The sequence below is a fragment of the Scleropages formosus genome, chromosome 22, assembly GCF_900964775.1.
Source record: "Scleropages formosus chromosome 22, fSclFor1.1, whole genome shotgun sequence".
In the NCBI taxonomy this organism is placed as follows: Eukaryota; Metazoa; Chordata; class Actinopteri; order Osteoglossiformes; family Osteoglossidae; genus Scleropages; species Scleropages formosus.
The window spans coordinates 15,270,066-15,289,752 of record NC_041827.1 but is presented as its reverse complement, the minus strand read 5'-3'; the positions used below and the strand labels follow the sequence as shown (position 1 = coordinate 15,289,752).

At 42.8% G+C, this 19,687-nt stretch overlaps 2 protein-coding genes across 3 annotated transcripts in view; one reads left to right on the top strand and one right to left on the bottom strand.

Moving 5' to 3' along the window:
- Window positions 1-737: 737 nt before the first annotated feature.
- Window positions 738-3,588, bottom strand: tubb1 (tubulin, beta 1 class VI). 2 transcript variants are annotated; one of them, XM_018742221.2, is made up of 4 exons: window positions 3,298-3,588; window positions 2,545-2,653; window positions 2,349-2,459; window positions 738-2,211 (listed from the first exon to the last, which is right to left on the bottom strand). In XM_018742221.2, the coding sequence occupies exons 1-4, from the start codon at window positions 3,352-3,354 to the stop codon at window positions 1,082-1,084; spliced, it is 1,407 nt and encodes a 468-aa protein (XP_018597737.1). In that variant the 5' UTR covers window positions 3,355-3,588; the 3' UTR covers window positions 738-1,081. The 2 variants fall into 2 exon arrangements, with proteins under 2 accessions (XP_018597737.1, XP_018597738.1); XM_018742222.2 differs by lacking the exon at window positions 3,298-3,588 and adding an exon at window positions 2,836-2,845.
- A 3,675-nt stretch (window positions 3,589-7,263) lies between these two features.
- gnas (GNAS complex locus) overlaps window positions 7,264-19,687 on the top strand; it is a 49,694-nt gene continuing 37,270 nt past the window's right edge. The window contains exon 1 of the mRNA XM_029247816.1: window positions 7,264-7,919. Coding sequence (XP_029103649.1) covers window positions 7,664-7,919 — 256 coding nt within the window. The 5' untranslated portion in view covers window positions 7,264-7,663. The remainder of the gene's footprint in view (window positions 7,920-19,687) is intronic.

Sequence of the window (19,687 nt, the reverse complement as noted above, 5' to 3'; positions counted from 1 at the left end):
GTTGGTTAAATTTCTGATACTTAATGAGTGGATTAAATGTTATGGTTTCATAAGGTTTGGGTCTATTTAGGGCTATTAAAAAGTTTAAAACGATGTATTTAATGTCCCTAATCCTCAATCTTCCCATTTAATGTGGTTTTCTGTTATAAAGTGGATGCTTGAAGAAAAAGCAATACTATTAGAAGCTAAGCTTTTGAAAATAATCAGTTTATTCCTAGATGGACTAATAAGAATACATGTCAAAATATATTTCCATACTTTGCTTCCATTCATTATTGAACCTGTTTGAGGAACCATAAAACTAATGGATAGCAATCCTAAAAATTCAAGTAATTTATAAACTTTTCTGAGAAAACAGCAGAATGATCAATATCACCAGTTTCATAATTAAATGTAAATCCAAGAAACAATACTGTGTATTCATTAAACATAAATTTCTCTTAAATTTTAAATTTTATTTACAATGGTTATTAATACACAAAAATATTAGTCATATACAGTGTACTGGTTGGTGAAAAACAGATCAATTAAAATATTCAAACTTGTTTACTCTATATGTTTATACATAGGGGGGTGGGGTGGCGCAGTGGGTTGGACCGGGTCCTGTTCTCTGGTGGGTCTGGGGTTTGAGTCCCGCTTGGGGTGCCTTGCGGCGGACTGGCGTCCTGTCCTGAGTGTGCCCCCTCCCCCTCCGGCCTTACGCCCTGTGTTGCCGGGTAGGCTCCGGCTCCCTGCGACCCCTTATGGGACAAGCGGTTCAGAAAATGTGTGTGTGTGTTTATACACACATACAACAAACTTTAACCTTGTCTGTGACTCCAGTGATGGTATTTGCATGACAAGTGGGGAGAAACACCATACCTAATTGTTCATGGAATAACAGGAATTTTCAAAGCTTGTAGTACTGAAGTTATTTTCAACTGCAAAATGAGAATTGTGGGTAGAACCTTTGATATTTCTGGGTAACAAATGATCTCATTGTCCTTCCCTCATTGTTAATTTTCAACAGCTGTGCTGAAGTGGGGACATACACAACAAAGTATGGCCTTTAAACACAATTGTACTACACATTTCTGCTCCTTCATTCTGTAATAGTCTCAGTTATAATTTCAGTCTTAACCTCTGTCCTTGTTTGAGATCTATGAACTGGTGCTGATGATGCTGACTCTTCTCCTCCTTCTGGCTCCCATTCAAGGTCTGCAGTGGCATCCTGGTACTGCTGGTACTCAGACACCAGGTCATTGAGATTGCTTTCGGCCTCTGTGAACTCCATCTCATCCATACCCTCGCCAGTGTACCAGTGTAGGAAAGCCTTGCGCCGGAACATGACGGAGAACTGTTCGCCCACACGACGGAATATTTCTTGGATGGCTGTGTTATTGCCAATAAACGTTGAGGCCATCTTGAGCCCTCGTGGAGGAATGTCACACACAGCCACCTTTACGTTGTGTGGAATCCAGTCGACAAAGTAGGCACTATTCTTCTGCTGTATGGCTAACATTTGCTCATCTACTTCCTTAGTAGACATGCGGCCACGAAAGACCCCAGCGACTGTCAAGTAGCGCCCGTGCCGGGGATCGCAGGCTGTCATCATATTGCGGGCATCAAACATCTGCTGGGTGAGTTCTGGCACGGTGAGGGCACGGTACTGCTGACTGCCACGGGCTGTCAAGGGAGCGAAGCCTGGCATGAAGAAGTGCAGGCGTGGGAAGGGCACCATGTTGACAGCAAGCTTGCGCAGGTCAGCATTGAGCTGACCGGGAAATCGCAGAGATGTGGTGACCCCACTCATAGTCAGGGACACCAGGTGGTTGAGGTCGCCATACGTGGGAGTGGTCAGCTTCAGTGTGCGGAAACAGATGTCATAAAGGGCCTCATTGTCGATGCAGTAGGTCTCATCTGTGCTCTCTATGAGCTGATGGATGGACAAGGTGGCATTGTAGGGTTCCACCACGGTGTCCGAAACTTTTGGAGAGGGCATGATGCTGAAGCTGTTCATGATGCGGTCCGGGTACTCCTCGCGGATCTTGTTAATGATGAGCGTGCCCATGCCCGAGCCAGTTCCACCGCCCAGGGAGTGCACGATCTGGAAGCCCTGGAGGCAGTCGCAGCTCTCGCTCTCATTGCGCACTCTGTCCATCACGTTTTCCACCAGTTCGGCCCCCTCCGTATAGTGCCCTTTAGCCCAGTTGTTTCCGGCACCAGAACTACCTGTTCCAAGGAAACAAGAGCATTCATTGTGCACGGCGTCACACTAACCGGTATAGTGAGGTATTAAAAAAAACACTAAAAAAATAAAGGAAATTACAACTAGAAGTCTTCATTTTACAGAAAAATGACTCTCTTACCATGGATGAAGTTATCAGGCCTGAAGAGTTGCCCAATTCTGCTACCCCTCACACTGTCCATGGTTCCTGGCTCCAGGTCTACAAGTAAAGCCCGGGGGACATATTTTCCTCCTGAGAAGGTAAGATGTATCCACTTTAAGGTGGCACATACAGACATGGGTGGCATTCTTTTTATTGAACTTCTAGATGTTCTTACCATGTGCCTCATTGAAATAGACATTGAGCCTCTCCAGTTGCAGTCTGCTGTCACCCTCGTAGTTCCCCACAGCATTAATTCCATGTTCATCACCGATCACCTCCCAGAACTATACAGGAACATATACATATACGTGACTACTCGCTTCTATTACTTCACGTATGACATACAGTATCAGTGTATTTTTCCATTCACTTCCGTTCACTGCAGTTGACAGATATTTCAATAAGACTTTATAATTGCCCTCATTTTCAGCTTTCTGTCACTTTCAGCTACGATAAACCAACCCACCCTCTCAACCTTATCTCCCTGCAGAAGACTGCCCGAGGAACACCCTCTTGTCACTCTGGCGGTTTGTCAAGCCTCGTTTTTTTCAGTACGATCATGGATGTTTGGAAACCAGAACAAGAACACAATTTTTGACACAAATTATGAAGAATATGCAGCTCAGTGAATGTTTTTTTTATTGGATTTTAGTGTTTTTTATATACCTTGACACAATACCGTCACTTTATTCCTTAAAAGCATGCACATTTAAAAGTCCTGTTGACCTTTGTTAATGAAAAGTAGCATAGTACTTCAAGAAACTACTTGAAATGTTACACGTAAAATACATTTTTCAGTATGTAAATAAAATTACTTAAATCTTTTCTGAACTTTTTTGTCTTCTGGTGAAAATAAAATCCCATCTAACTCAAAGTGCTGCAGTTAAGTTGATTAGTTCTATTAAAGTGGTTTCATGGTCATTGTTACCTTGGAGCCAATCTGGTTTCCGCACTGTCCGATCTGAAGGTGTACAATTTCGCGCATGGTGGACAGAGAGCCTTCTCAGGCGCAAGCCGGAGTTATTGACGTACAGCACTGTACTCAAAAGCCTTTTATACTGCCTCTGATGTCACAGCTAAGGAGTTACCCATATCGCCCTTCCCGGTTCACTGACATCTACTGCTTTATATGTTCATTTGTCTCTATTTGTTCGCCACTAATCATATCTAGGCAAAATGACAAAAAGTTAAAAAGTATTGCAATACATTGGTTTGGAAATGCTTCAATCTAAAAACCTCATTTAAACATTACACCTACTATATATATATATATATATATCTGCTTACTTGGGGCTTCCTGATGGCAGAGATCATTTATGAATGTTATGCAAAAGACAAATATCTGTCATATGTGTGTTCAGTGAAATTGGATTATAAAGTGATTTCTGGCTCGGGACTAATGTAGTACAGTGGTGTGTGTGAACAGGAGGTAATTTGGAGATGTGAGTGCACGAGGAGCTGTAATGGAGCTGTGTGGCAGGCCAGGACGTCTGTCTCTGATAACGGCCTTTCAGGCTCTATCTTCTTCGCTCAGCAGGCCCTGGTGTCACAAGGCTGGGCTCATCATCCCAGAATGCCGAGGCCGCCGAACCGCACGGCCTGTGTCCAGCGCCGCCAGCTCAGCGGACAGTGCGTCGTCTATTCCCGTCAACCCATTAACTGGAATAGCCTGTAGAACAAGGCGGCAACATTTGAAGCCTATAAAGAATTCCTCAAGATAAGTCTATGAACTGCTTATGTCATCCAAAGATACCAAGACGGTCTACGTGACAAAGCATTCTGCGGAACAGCTCCGTGACGCTGTTTTCGACAGAGTATGTGGACTTGCTGAAGTATTTACAATTTAACTTTCGAGGCGTAAATTCTAGGAAATACAGTTTTTAATGTTACGCGTGTGAGTAACAAATGCTTCATCATTTTAATTCGTTAATAAAGACAATTTGATGGCAAAAACAGGATTCGTGAATGTTTTCGAGGTTTTTACAGTTAGCATACTGAGACATTAAATTTCTATTTTACAATCTGTGTGACTGTTAAACAGTCCTAACAGCAGGCAGATGTTTTCAGTAAGATTATTGTATGAAGAGTAGGGGGTGCAGTAGTGCGGTGGTGCAGTGGGTTGGACCACAGTCCTGCTCTCCGGTGGGTCTGGGGTTCGAGTCCTGCTTGGGGTGCCTTGTGATGGACTGGCGTCCCGTCCTGGGTGTGCCCCCTTCCCCCTCCGGCCTTGCGCCCTGTGTTGCCGGGTAGGCTCCGGTTCCCTGCAACCCCGTATGGGACAAGCGCTTTGGAAAATGTGTGTGTATTGTGTGAATATTTAGTTAATTTAAGAGGGCTATTCTTATTTTGTACCGGTGCATGAATCTGAGTCCTTGAAACTGTCAAGCATAGTGTGTTCATTCATTTTATTTATTACGAAACAAGCATCACGAGGACAAGTTGTCTGCCTGAAAAGAGCAGTCCATAAAAATTAATTTCGGGAATTAAAGTTTCAGAACCAAACATGATTATTTAATGAACAGCAGCAACAGCCCTGTTACATTAATTTTAACCTTTTGGTCACATGTAGTGGTTTGGAACTGATGTAGCTGTGTACAAGTGCATGTTGCCATGCAGAAATATACCGATCCCCAGGATCAAGGAATGTTCCACCTGGCAGAACGAATGTACGAGCAGACTCACTCATCGTGACTGTAGCTCCAATACCTTCTGCTTTGCAGCTCTTGATGACTTCAACAAGAAGAATAAAATCACACACTGGCTGAAACCACTTGTCCCGAGCAGGGTTGCGGCGAGCCGGAGCCCAACCCGGTAGCACAGGGCGCAAGGGACACACCCAGGATGGGACGCCAGTCTGTCACAAGGCAGCCCGAGCAGGACTCGAACCCCAGACCCACCGGACAGCAGGCCCTGGCCAAACCCGCTGCACCACAGCACCCCCCAGAGAATAAAATGTTCTTGTTAATTTATTTACAGTTATCCTCAACAACCCCCATTCTGTACATGCTCTCTGTCCTCTCTTTCCTATCACATGTGAATTTGCATGTGCGCCTTGTATAAAACTCAAGCATATAGAACAATATTGTCATCAAGCAGGAAACTAACATACAGACAAATTGACTGACTACGGTATTTTACATACTTATATAATTAGACCGACGCTGCTCATTAAGAAGCCAATTCATATGGTCTTAATTCTTATTAATATGTAACCAGTAATATACAGCACTTTCTAAATGCAGTATCTTACAAAACATAAATTTAAAAAATCACTACAGCGCCATCCAGAGGGAAAACTGAATTATTATTTCTACATATCACTTCAGATTTAATTTGGGATCAGCAGTTTAGTTCATGACAAAGGGCATTGGGTGAGGACATAGCCTTAAGAATATAAGGCTAATAGTTCAAGCCCTAAACACTACTGCTGTGGTAACCATGAGAATGGTATTTACCCTGAACTGATACAGCCAAAAATAACCATCTGGACACATGGTTCAAATATTGTAAGCTGTTCTGGATAAAATTGCCACAATTTTAGGCCTGGGAAGCTTTAAAAATGATGTCAAAAATTTGGGTACTCTTCTAGATATAGGCTTTCAACCTCCCATATAAAGAAAATGATGCAAATGTCGTTTTATAACCCTATAAACCGTAGAAATATTTCCAGAGTCAATGCTTTCTTGTCCTGGAATGATAGTGGGAGGTTAATATTTGCATTTGCAACAAATTACTTTGATTATTGCAATCCTTTTTTTTTGTCTACGGAAAAACGACAATCAGCTGCAACTTAATCAAAATGCAGCAATGTAGAGGACTGAGAAGAGCTCTCAAATCACACTTATTGTTAAATCCAAACGTTGACTGACAGACTAAGTTTTATTGTCAGTTCTGAGGTTTTCTAAAATGATTTTAAAAGCACTTAATTGACTGGTTTCTGGGTACATAACTGACCTACAAAATTGTCCCAGATTGTCCCTAATCGCTTGAAATCAGTCTCTGCATTCATTTAAACTTTATCACTGTCTTATGATTGTGCGGTATTTTCATATCTGGTTTTCCTAACATGCTGTCTTACCTATTTTTACCATACTGAGTCACTATAGACTCACTCCAAGCTGCACTCAGACTGAAAATGTTTAAAATGAAGTTTTTGTGGCAATAAAATCCATTTGCCCTCAGCGATCATGACAAATTCCTAAAAAAAAAAACACACGCATCTCAATTCTAATGTAAACTCTTGCCTATAAATACAGTATACAGGGATTTCATGGCTCGTTCAGATTTGGAGGACAGCTATATTTTATTCTATCGACGAAAACATTTCTTTGAAAAAAAAAAATACATAGAAAATCCATCCATCCATCCATCCATCCATCCATCCATGATTTTCCGTGTTTTAAATATACATAAATAAATATATAGAGTGTAAATAAATGTAATGCGCATAATTGTAAATTATCATTTGTGGGGTGAAGTTTAAACAGAGAAAAGAACAGAGTGTGTGGAAATGGAACTGCTGTTTTTCAAATCAAATGTAGTGTAATTACAAAAATCACACTCCGTGCGTGTGTCTGCGTGAAACTGATTTCTCTTATGAACAGAGCTTTATTTTCTGTGCCACTTATGTTTTATTTTGCTCTTTCGATCTTTAGCCCGAAGCTCTTACTATAGCTGTGAAAAGCGCGACTGCTTCGCGCCCCCCCGGCAGCGTCGCCACCCGACACGTTTCCGATCGGTACATTTAACGGTAAATTAACGGTCCACGTTTCTGGTTCATCATGTGACGCAAAGCGTGGCTCATTTCGGTTTACTGCCCCCCCCCCCACACACACACACACACACACACACACACACCCTCCCCCTTCTCCGTTGCTCGAGAGAAGGAAGGCAGAACAGAGCGAACGTTACAGTCCCGGGTGGGGATGGGAGATCCGCGGGAGAAGTGAGGCGGCCGCGTGTCGACTCGAGTGGGAAAAGTGTGTTTCTTCAGGAATCAGGAGGTCCTGCCTGCCGTCGGTGAGGGGGGGGGGAGGAGGGGGGAAGGAGACCGTGTGGGCCAGGTCCGGGACCGACGGCAGCGAGCGCCGTGGGACGGACGGAGTGGGGATCGGATCAGCCTTTTCCACCCGCGACAGTCACTCACTGCCACAGTCACAGTGCTGTGTCTGTGTGTGACCAGAGCGACGCGTTACCGCCATCATCATGCCGCGTCCTGCTCTCGCCGATCGCCCCTGACTGAAAAGCAGAGCCGAACGCGCCGTTCACACTCACTCGTCTCGGGGCCCTGCGCCATGGGGATGTGTCACAGCCTGAGGTCCCGGTTAATAGGAGCCCGGTCCGCGATCACGTACAACGGGCGCACGAGCGCCGGCGACGCGGACGCCGCCGCGGCGGAGCAGAGCGGCGAGGCGCAGGCGCGCGAGCGGCGGCGGCTGGTGGAGGAGAGGGCGCGCGCCAAGGCGGAGAACAAGCGCAGCCGCAACATCGACAAGACCCTGAAGGCGGAGAAGCGCGAGTACAAGCAGACGCACCGGCTGCTGCTGCTCGGTGAGTCTCGGTCCGTCCTTTATGCGCGGAGGAGCAGATCCAGCAGCGGGTCGGGGGTCGGCGGGGGTCCTGTCCGCGGGAGGTCCGCAGGGTCACCAGGAACCCATGCCATGGTGGTGGTGGTGGTGGTGGTGGTGGGGGGGGGGGGGGGGGGGGGGGTTCGTTGTTTGGAAATCCACAGCGGTGTCTGGGACCCGCACTGGTGGTCCACGAGGGGGGGGAGGGTTCCACAGGTGTCCACTGCCAGTTTCCCCACAGCAAGTGGCGGACTTTACCCCAAAGGATGACTGCGCGAAGTTTCGGTGTATGTAAGACTTCTCTCACTGCCGCTGGGTCATTTCTTCGTAAAACACGCCGCCTCGTGCTGCCCCGGTGACCCCCCCCGTGTGCGTGAACAGGTGCGACGCGCAGCGAAGGAGCGAAAGGAGCGGAGAAGCGCCCTGGAAACAAAGATGCGCTTCATTCCTCTTCAGCTACGTTATCCTTTGGATACAGGAAAAAAAGTTAAAAGAGGGGTAATTCAGCAGCCCTAATTACTGTAGCCTAACGGGACTCCGAGACATTTAATCAATTTACAAAACATTAACTATTGATGTAAATAAGATAACTTTGGTGCTGTATGAATTTGATCCATAATCATCCTTAAGCACAGTAAGTATAAGTGCGACAAGGCGAAGGTGTATCCCATAGCAACCTAAAGATATTAGTGACTTGACTTTGGGATAATATACATTTTTTTTCTAGGTTTGTAAAAAAGCATCCAAATACAGCTGACAGTTTGTGTTCCATAATAAATTAGTTTATGGGTTGGCTTGGAAGTTGGTATCTATGAATTGAGTACTGTTCTCTGACAGTTTTTTTTTTTATTGAAACTTGTAAAATTCACCGAATTAGCTATCACATGCCAGAGAAAGTACAACTTGTGTTATTGTAGCTTTTTTTTTCTCCTTTAATGCTTGTGGGCACAACTGTACAAAACTTGGTGAAAGCAGGTATCCTCAAATTACATTCAGTTTTTAAATACAGGATTTGTATGTGTCTGACATTATATTGCTGATTTAAAGATACAATACAGTACTAAAGCTGTGGTTTGGTGGGGTGTGCCATGCTGTGCTCTCTTTAGGGTTTTGGTTGATTTCGAGGATATTAATCATGGTGTGAAATGCTTTATTTTTTATGTTAAGGGTTTGCTAGCATTTTTTTTGCTTACATGAATTTGCATTCCCGTATATATGTGAGTTTTATGTTAAAGGATTTTTTTTTTTTTGCCTACTTTGACTGTGGGATCAAGGAATATTTTTGTTACTGAGCCGGTGTTCATCTGGCTTACTGTAAGATGGTTATGATAATAATTATATATAGATTTCAAGACTTAGAGAAAGGCCCTGCATTTGCATCCTTGCGCAAAGTACATAGATGGTTTTGGTAAATAATTTGGAATTATGAACTCTCAAAAATTAACAAAATAACTAGCAGTGATTGTGGTTATTTCGATTTTAATGAAATAGTACATTTGGAATTGTTTTAGCGTTTGCATTTTTTCTCACAGCTACTGAATTTACAAATAAAGCAATGGCACAGCATAGAGGCCTGATGACTCTTGTCATGAATGTGTAACAAGTGTTCCAGTAAATTTCCCACCCATTGTTTATATTATGTAATATAAATATATATAAGAACCCCATATATTTACATAATTTCTTGATATATTTCAGTTTAAAAAAAATATTGCAAATTTTAAGAATATAGAGGAAGATTCAAAGCATCTATATGAATTCCATCAGCAAAAAATGTTGTGTTCATAGGGGTAGTCTAATTATTTAATGAAAATAGAGGAGCATTCTTTTAGGGAACACACTGTGGCAGAAGGATGCTTTTCATGAGACTGTTTGTGAAGCAGCTCAGTCCATTGACATATTTATTGCTCTGCTTGGTTGCCCAGCAGCTCCAGCACTAATAATAGCTTCAAACATGTGATCTTTAAGTGCTGATATTCTTGGGCTTTAGTGACCAATTCAGAAGTTTCTATTACATTTACATTTACATTTATTCACTTAGCAGACGCTTTCTCCAAAGCGACTTACAGTGAACACTATGTAGTGTTACTAGCCCACACACCTTATTCACTAAAGTGATTTACACTGCTAGATACACTACTTACACTGGGTCACTCATCCATACATCAGTGGAACACACACACTCTGTCACTCACACACTATGGGTGAACCTGAACAGCATGTCTTTGGACTGTGGGAGGAAACCAGAGCACCCAGAGGAAACCCACGCAGACACGTGGCAAACGTGCAGACTACACACAGACTATTATTTTTTGAAAGCCTTATTCTTAAGATAAGACAAGCAAATCTTGAGAAATAGTGGTACTTCAACCACAACAGGAGGAAAGCCACTGGCCAGACACTCAATGGTTACATTAAATAAGATATAATTTATTTACATTTGAGTTAGTCCTTCGTGTATTTGGTCTTTGCGGTTGCATACTAGAGGTGCCGTTCTGTGTCGGTCATTTAAGTAGTGACTTCACTCAATATTGTCGTAAAACCCGCTGTATAACAATTGTAGGCACCAGGTATGGTCTGCGGGGCCACAATAATCAGTCAGATGGACTTCATCTACTTAAGGTACAGAAAGAAAAACCCATAATCCTTCCCTGACTACAGGACATGATAAATTCCTGGGAAATGATAGAGCACAACATAAACAGCGGAGTATTATGCTGTAAGTTATAATTAACCAATTAATTTTAACGGTGTGCTGCTGGTTTGTGAGATGCCTCATATGACTCGGGTGGGTGAGTTATTCAGGCTGTGATTTTCACGACTACCGCAGGCCGCTGGGGGCTGGGCCGGTGTTCACTGGTTGCTTGTGTGGGAGATGTGTGGGAGGGAGAAACGTTGGAAGGAAGAAAGGAGTGTGATGTTATAACAGGATGGCAACGTGCAGTCGAGACGCTTTCTGTCCGCAGCCGAGAAAAGAACGTAAGCGCCGGGAACAGTCGGACACCAGATATTAAAATTAGTATAATTTTATGAAGTTGATCCCCAAACACCCCGAAGGGTATTTATCGTAGAGGGTTACGTCACTGAAACTTAACTGATTGTGAAAGTGACTCTTTGTTGCTGAAATGTTCAGTGGCCTCCAGCAGTCCTGTCTCAGCTTACTGACTGAGAACAGGACGGGACGAATAGGTATTATGTTTTCGGTCTTCCGAATCTAAAGGTTTTGTCGGGTCCCTCGGGGGGCGGGGGGTCACTGACGACTTTTCCATACCAGGATTGTTCTGTGTGGAAGAAGACCTACCGCATGATTTAATTTTGGCTATTCTTGGAACAGTCAGATACCCAGCGTCTTGTAAACAAAAGCAGTCCTAGGGGACTGTTGGGAGCTAAGGGATCACACGAACAAGCGGGCGAGGTGCCTTGCATGTTCGGAGGAGAAACTCGCGGGCCGCGAGAGTCGCCGTATTAACGCTGCTGTGTTAGGGTAATATTTAGGATTATGTTCAAAAGGTTTTTTTTGCTTGTTGTAGATGATTCCTAGAAATAGGTAAGCGCTCTAGGAACACCAGGACTGTCGAACCAAGGAAGATATTTGGAAAATATTTGCTGGAGAAGTTTGCTCTCAGAGTTATCCAGTCATGTTAAAGCCACTTTTTGGTTGCAAACATACAGAGTCTATGTCTATTATGTGGAATGAAATAATAATTCTGATGTCGCAAATGTTATGATGGGCCGCAAATTAAAGAAATGCACTCTCAGCTTGTTCCCTAAACGCAACCGACCAGCTGCTTTAAATACTAGGCTTGATTGTCTCTCTAATCTTTAGCAGCTGGCCATTGTTATGTTGGGACAGGGCGAGCCGTCGGGAGCTGTCCGTCAAGTTCACACAAATCCCGGTCAATGACTCAAATGCCCGTCACCTCGTAGGCTCAACATGGGCAAAAAAGTGTCCTCACGTCTGTTTATTTGCAGTATATTTTAATGTTCGTGTCTTCGCTATAACGTCTACAGGATTAAGGCATTAATGCAATTTATACCAGTGCTGTATTGTGGGTGGATTGTCTTTAGTCCAATTACAAGAAATACAGTGTCTTGCAGGGGGTGCAGTGGCGCAATGGGTTTGACCGGGTCCTGCTCTCCGGTGGGTCTGGGGTTCGAGTCCCGCTTGGGGTGCCTTGCGATGGACTGGCGTCCCTTCCTGGGTGTGTCCCCTCCCCCTCCAGCCTTGCGCCCTGTGTTGCCGGGTTAGGCTCCAGCTCACCGCAGCCGCGCTTGGGACAAGCGGTTTCAGACAATGTGGGTCGGACACTGTCTCTCTTTAACCAAGAGACCCATTCAGGTGGTCCATATCAGATATTGTGTCAATAGTAGGAGAGTCTAGAATCAAAACAATAGGCTCATCAGATCATCATTAACAGGAAACCCAAAATGGTTAAAAAAATAACATTTCACTTCTTAACTCAGTGTGATGGCAAGTACTTTTCTCATTTGTTTTACTCATCTTACTGAAGAACCTGTGGGATCCTCAGAGCTCAAGCCAACGGGGGCTGTCTGAGTCCATGTCGCCCACAGGTAATACATGTTTTTTCAGCTTAGACACCAAGGCAGCGCAAAGCAGACATGCTAATTTCTAGGTAAATGTGTGTGAAGGGCTTTCAGCTTCCCCAAACTATGTACTTTCTTTTCTGGTGGAGGGGTAACACAGCTCTTGGTTGACAGGTGCACATACATTTAAGGCTACTGAGCCATTACTGCCTCGGAGTCCATACATTTATTTGTCCCAAAGCTCCAGTACATGTTAAATAATTTTTTTGGAGTAGAACAGCCAAATAAATACCTGTAATGCTGTGCTGTTGGGGGCAGGGCAAAAATGACCTGTGTGTGTCTTATGATTTTGGCAATGGAAGTGTCGTAGTCACTAATATTTGAACTCCCTGCATTTATTATTATTATATTTTAAAAGACAACACTATTTTAGGAATATGTATTATGCAGTCAGGGGACACGGTGACGAAGTGGGTTTGGCTGGGTCCTGCTCTCCGGTGGGTCTGGGGTTCGAGTCCCGCTTGGGGTGCCTTGCGATGGACTGGCGTCCCATCCTGGGTGTGTCCTCTCCCTCTCCAGCCTTACACCCTGTGTTGCCGGGTTAGGCTCCGGCTCCCCACGATCCCGTATGGGACAAGCGGTTCAGACAATGTGTGTGTGTGTGTGTGTGTGTGTGTGTGTGTGTGTGTGTGTGTGTGTGTGTGTGTGTGTGTGTTATGCAGTCCTCCAGACAACTGCTGTATCGCTTGAACCCCTACTTACTCAAATAGAGTATCACAGGGCAGACAGTCTAACAGCATTTCACATATATAATAAAAAGTGAAATCTTAGAACATTAAAATACCATAACAAAATTCAGGCATTATATGTTGGTACCGTATAATACGTCTGACATGTTTGATCTCGGCAGTAAGCTCCAGTGTTGCTTTGTAGACATTCAGTTTGAGAGCCCCAATGACAGTGCAGTACAGTACAGTACTTTCATAGGCATTACTGTGCTATAGCTGTACAGGTACAGTAATTCAGCTTAATATTACAGTCTTCAGGAACTGCTGCCCTCCTGTGGCCGCTCTGTGTATTGAAGCCTCTTTCCAGTACACTGTAGGTTAGGGTTAGAGTGAAAAAATATGTTACCCTAATTTACTTTGCTTTTTAATATTTATGGAATCTATTTTTAAAAACACATTTTGTTGCTGTAGCAATCAGCCAAATCCTCTCACTTCTTTTACAACATACACATGTTAAATGTGATTGGCTGTGTTGGAAATAACTGACCTTTCGCAGAAGTAATTGGTTGCTCAAAAACTGATGGGCACAGATTTCGTACAACGTTGAGCAAAAATGACTGGCAGTTTTCTAAGTATTCGCACAGCACCGTCTTACTCTTACTCCCCCGTGAGGAGTGTTGTCGTGTTCGGATTTTGATTTTAGACCTGTTGAGGCTCGTTAATATGAGGGCCAAGCGCTTTACGTGTCATCTGGTTCGTCGCGTGTAAAGAAACACAACTCACGAAAAGAGCTTCATAGAAAAATGTGAAATTTAATTCATTAATGGAACTGAAGTTTTGTAGAGGTAACATAAGTAAGGAACACTGGAAATAAATAAAATGGTACACGATGTTGTCCATACTGCACGTGCTGTCGGAATGACAGTACTGTTTCATATCATATGTCCTCACCTTTCTTTAGGATATTAGTTGTTTTATACTAATTATTTTCTATTAAGATTTTATATTATTTAATATTATATTAATATTTTATATTAAGAATAAGATTTAGAAACATGGATACTGTAGTGTAATTACAGGTGGTGCTCAGCTTAGGATGAACCACACTCACAAAGTTCGTTTCATCAACCTTATTATATTATGGTCATAATTTCTAACGACGATCAGGTCTACCGTGCGGTAACATCGGCTGGCCACGCTGCCATAAGGCATCCGAATTAGTTACTTTTCCAGTCAGCGTCTATCAGCGACCGTGTTTCATTTACAAAAAACGTTGTTTTGTTTACAGAATGCTTTCCTTTGTGATTGAATTCAACTTAATTTTTGTTTAAAATGGCAAGCAAGTGAAAAGTAAAAATAATATCAGGGAAATATAATAATAATATTGTACTGTATTTATATCATTATTCTCTATTAGTAGTATTTTAACCTGAGTAATGTATGAAATTTGTGAAAAATGTAACAAAGGCCTGTTATACAATGTAGCATTCATGCAAGTTGTGTATGTATGGTTAATAAAGGGAACTGCGACTTACGGTAACGTTGGCCCACAGTAAGGTCGTCGGGAACGGATTCCCGTTTTAAGTTGAGGGGCACCTATGTTTGGAGTCAGATGTCAAAGGTGTGATGCCTAGCCCACATCACAGATCGATGGAAACAACTTCTGCTTAGGAACATCAGTAAAAGATAAGTAAACAGGTAGAGGAGAGCGGCCTGAAGGCCAAATTCCCAAAATATGCAAAGTCTTTACTTAGTTGCCATGGAGTTGCAAGTGTTGGGTGATTTTACTTAGTGTGGTTCCGGGTGTTAAATTTACTGTGTATAAATAATATTAAAATATAAAATTAGCAGTAATGGCAGGTTCTTCAACCGGCACTATTAATGTTGAAAACTCAGTGCTGGACTTCTTCAGGATTAGTGGAAGAAACTTTGAAAAGGAAAGGCCAATGAAACTGGGACTAAAAGCAGCACTTACTTTTTTACTTACTTACTTATTTCTTTCTTATTTATTTATTTTTAGTGTTATGTTAAGTAAGAGGGTGCAGTGGCACAGTGGGTTCAGCCTGTGACTGCTCTCCGGTGGGTTTGGGGTTTGAGTCCCACTTGGGGTGCCTTGTGATGGACTGGTGTCCTGTCCTGGGTGTGTCTCCTCCCCCTCCAGCCTTACGCCCTGTGTTGCTGGGTTAGGCTCCGGTTTGCCATGACCCCACTTGGGGCAATCAGTTTCAGTGTGTGTGTGTGTGTTATTATCACTAATGATACTGATACTTTTTGCTCTTAAAATATCCTCTGCGGCAACCTTGTTCAGAAGGACATTATATGAAGTTAAACTGAATTGAATGGAGGACCAGCAGGTAGCGTTGGCGCCTCAGCGTCGGTGCCTCACCTTTCCTGGGCTGCGCATTTGGACACGGGTTCTGATCCGTATCGGTCATAAGAGCTTCCTCACACAGTCCAAAGACACATGTTTTAGGCAAACTTATTAACACTAGTACCGCTAATTTATTTAGCTGACATTTTTCTCTGAAGCAGCTTAGACTTTAAAGTACTTGCAATTATTTATCCATATACACAGCTGAGTAATTTTAATTAGAGTAATTTATGGAAAGTATATTCCTCGAAGGTACCGCCGCACACGGTGGAATTAAAACCTCGGACCTTGAAAGGAAAAGTCCAGAGGAGGCAACTCTGCTGTGCCGCAACGCTACCTGCTTGATCGCACTAAATGTCGATAAGTGTGTGTGGCCATGTGCAGATGCAACCTGTATTTACCTGCAGTAAAGCCACCTGTACCTGTAAGTAATCATACTTGTCAGTGACGATAATACATCACGCAAAAGCAAAATAGGAGCGTGGGATCACCTTATGTGAACACACCTTTACACTCTTTGTAGCTCAGGTGTGCCGATGGTGATCCTGACTGCATCGGTAAGAAGAGACGTACTGTTACCACGGAGATGAAAGAGGATGTAACGAAGAACGTTGAAAGTGGTGAGAAGATGATCAGCGTTACACGCAGTTATTGCTCGACAGTTTGGACTGAATCGGAGTGTGTCCAAATGGTGTATTTTGTTTTCAGAAGTTTTATGTTCGCTACAAGTTAGAAAAATGATGAAATGACAAATAAACACGTCCCGAGCGGGGTTGCGGCAAACCGGAGCCCAACCCAGCAACACGGGGTCCGAGGCTGGAGAAGGAGGGGACGCACCCAGGACGGGACGCCAGTCCATTGCAAGGCATCCCAAGCAGGACTCGAACCCCAGGCACAGGCCAAACCCGCTGTGCCACCACACCCCCCCAACAAATAAACAATAAGCAATAAAATCTTACAGGATAACTTTGTTTATTATAGCTATAATTTACGTTTTCTTAGAATTCGACCCACAAATAAGCGGAGGGATGTCTGTATTAAGCTTTTGTTGATTTGTGGCTTGAGGGGGAGAAGTGGCTGTGGAGTTATGAACAAAATGAATAATGAGCAAAACTATTGAAGGCTTTCAAATGAAATTAAATTCGCTGAATCAAATTAGCGCCATCAGAGTATCGAAACTGGTCTATAAGCACAATGCACGTATGAGCCTAACGCGAATGCGTACGCTTGCATTCATGTGGATCTGCCTGGTTTGACAGTTATTTGAGGATGCCCACACAAAAGTCCCCTGTGTGCCCTACTTGGACATGTCTCGTGTCTGGAAATGGTTCAGTTATTATTTATTATTCTATGTTAAGTGTGTATAAATAGCAAAAAGTGTAAAATACTAAAAAGCTAGCATCACCTCGCTGATTTCCTTCGAGAGGATGACCAAATGAAGACAGCGCTGAGACAGTAGGTAACAGTAAAAAATACACTGAACCCTGGTATGGTGGGGTCTCATGCAACAAAGAACTGGTTATGGAAATGCATAATTTTTTTTCACGCAGCAGGCTTATTATTCCGTGTAATAGCATTGTTGCCTGTTAACACAGAGATTTTAATTCCACAGTGGGTATTTTATTCTGCACAACTGCTTGTATGAGACATTTTGGAAAACAGAAACATAGTTGGCGTTTCAGACCCAAAGGGTTTTTGTCTCTCGGGCCGACTTCTTTTCTATCACATTGACAGTCTTCACCCGTCATAAGCATCAGTTCGATTCAGCGCTCTTACTGGTCGCGCACTGCCGATGACCCACCGTCGTAATGCAGGGTTGCACTGGTCCAGAGCCTTTCCTGGAAACACAGGGTACCAGGCTAGGAAGGTTATGCAGACTGAATGGGGATCAAACCTATACCTGATTGCACAGGCCAGGTGCTGTGAGGTACTCGTGTAATCCACTGCACCATCATGCCACCAAGTATTGTTGCTCTGAACTCATTTGGCTGTCTCATTTCTCAAAAGCAGCTTTAATTATTAAAATACTTACAATTATTTACCCATTTCTACAGCTGGCTAGTTTTACTAGAGCAATTCAGGGTAAGTGCCTTGCTCAAGGGTAGTACAACAGGAACAGGAATTTGAACCTGTGTCCCATCTCACTACTACCACCTTTTAGATATATTAACATTTATTTATTTAGCAGACACTTTTGTCCAAAGCAACTTCCAATGAACTCTATGTAGTGTTATGAGCCCACACACCTTATTTACCGCGGTGACTTACACTGCTAGATACACTACTTACACTGGGTCACTCATCCATACATCAGTGGAACACACTCGCTCTGTCACTCCCACACTATGGGTGAACCTGAACAGCATGTCTTTGGATTGTGGGAGGAAACCAGAGCACCCAGAGGAAACCCATGCAGATACGGGGAGAACATGCAAACTCCACACAGACTGAGCGGGGATCAAAGCCACCTTCTCTTGCACCACCCAGATGCTGTGATACTCATTGTGAACTTCACTGCATCTTCAAGTGATTTTGATTTTATTATTATTAATTATTATTATTATTACCCTTAGGGCTATATAATAACAATAATAACCCTAACCCTATGTAATAATAATTTATTTGGCTGGAGATTTACTCCACAGCAACTTAAAGTGTTCAGCTACTCACAATTTTATACTCATTTATGCCTGGGTAATTTTTATACAGCTGGATCATTTTTACTTTATCAGTTTAAGGTAAGAGCCTTGATCAAGGACACTACAGTGGGAGGAAGGATACAAACCTGGGTCTCTTGAATCCTTTTAGAAAGGACTATAAAAAATGTAACTTCTAACTTAGTTAATTAAATTACTCATAATTATTAAAAAACTATGACAGTGTGTTCTTTCAGAGAGCTGGACAGACTCAAGGTGTCAGACTTGTGCTTTTATTCATGCTACTTACAGAGCTGGTGACTAGTGAGGAATGAAAGTGAGGAACTGGACACAGGGAAGGGCTGCAAAGCGGCTTCTCTCTTACAGGAACACACGGACACTGGTGTAATTCTCGTGGTCGTGTCCCCTTCTACTGCCGGCGAATGTTTAAATAAAGCATGATGAGCACATTGTCCCTCCCGCCTTTGTGCATGCCACAATCATGTAAACAGCTTTAAAAATATAAATACCCTTATAAATAGTCCAAGTAAAGGCTTAACCTCACAATCAAGAGAAAGTAATCCAGCATGAAACATTTGTTAGTAACGTTACGCAGCGCTTATAACGGCGTAGTGTCTGTGTGCTTTGCCGAGTGACATAGGCAGCGATCTTAGGAAATTTATGTCTTTATATCATAAGCCTTTGTGAGACAAATTATCAAAATGTCTCTGTCCAGCGTGCCGTGTACGGTACTGCGTCTCGCGCCCTCACTTTGCAAAGTACACTGTAAACCACCATGACCTTGTGCTGGACAGGTGACAATTCATAATGAGCGAAAGAATGAATGAATGAATGAATGAATTAATGAATGAAACAAGAACATGAAATGAAAATCTTGAAAAAAACTATTTGTTGCAAATAATATCAATTATGTCGATGTCATTGTTCTTGAAAAATAGCTTTTATTTATTTATTTATTTTTTTGGATGATTTGAGGTGACACAATTTTCATCCAGAAACAATTTTTTTTTTTTCCCCCCTAAAGAAATAATGTTGATTTGACCCCTTCTCAGGACAGGGCGATTACACAAAAAAATGAACCCTGGTAAGTTAAGGATTGGTAGGTTTTGGAGGTTAATTCTCAATTGACATCAAGTTTTTAAATTGAATTAATTTTCAATTGAATTAATTCTGTCTTAAACTTATTCTTTTTTTCCAACTCCACTCGTCAGCAGTGTTTAATGAACAGGTAGATGATTTCATTGGGGAAAACAATGCCCTGAAACTAACTTTCATCCTTGAAACAGACCATGTCTGAAAGCCATCTTCAGCATTTGTGAAAATATTCATTTTTGATATCCTTTCCATGGATTAGACTAAACACAGTTTTCAAAATATTTTCTTGCTGACTATTCATAAGCACCGGTACAAAGACAAGGATCATAGCAGACTGGATGTGAACCCAGAAGGA

Coding starts and splice junctions, on each gene's coding strand:
- tubb1 (XM_018742221.2), bottom strand. CDS start 3,354: ATGCGCGAAATTGTACACCTTCAGATCGGACAGTGCGGAAACCAGATT. Junction 2,654..3,297: donor GAAACCAGATTGGCTCCAAG/GTAACAATGACC, acceptor GTTCCTGTATAG/TTCTGGGAGGTGATCGGTGA. Junction 2,460..2,544: donor CTATTTCAATGAGGCACATG/GTAAGAACATCT, acceptor TTACCTTCTCAG/GAGGAAAATATGTCCCCCGG.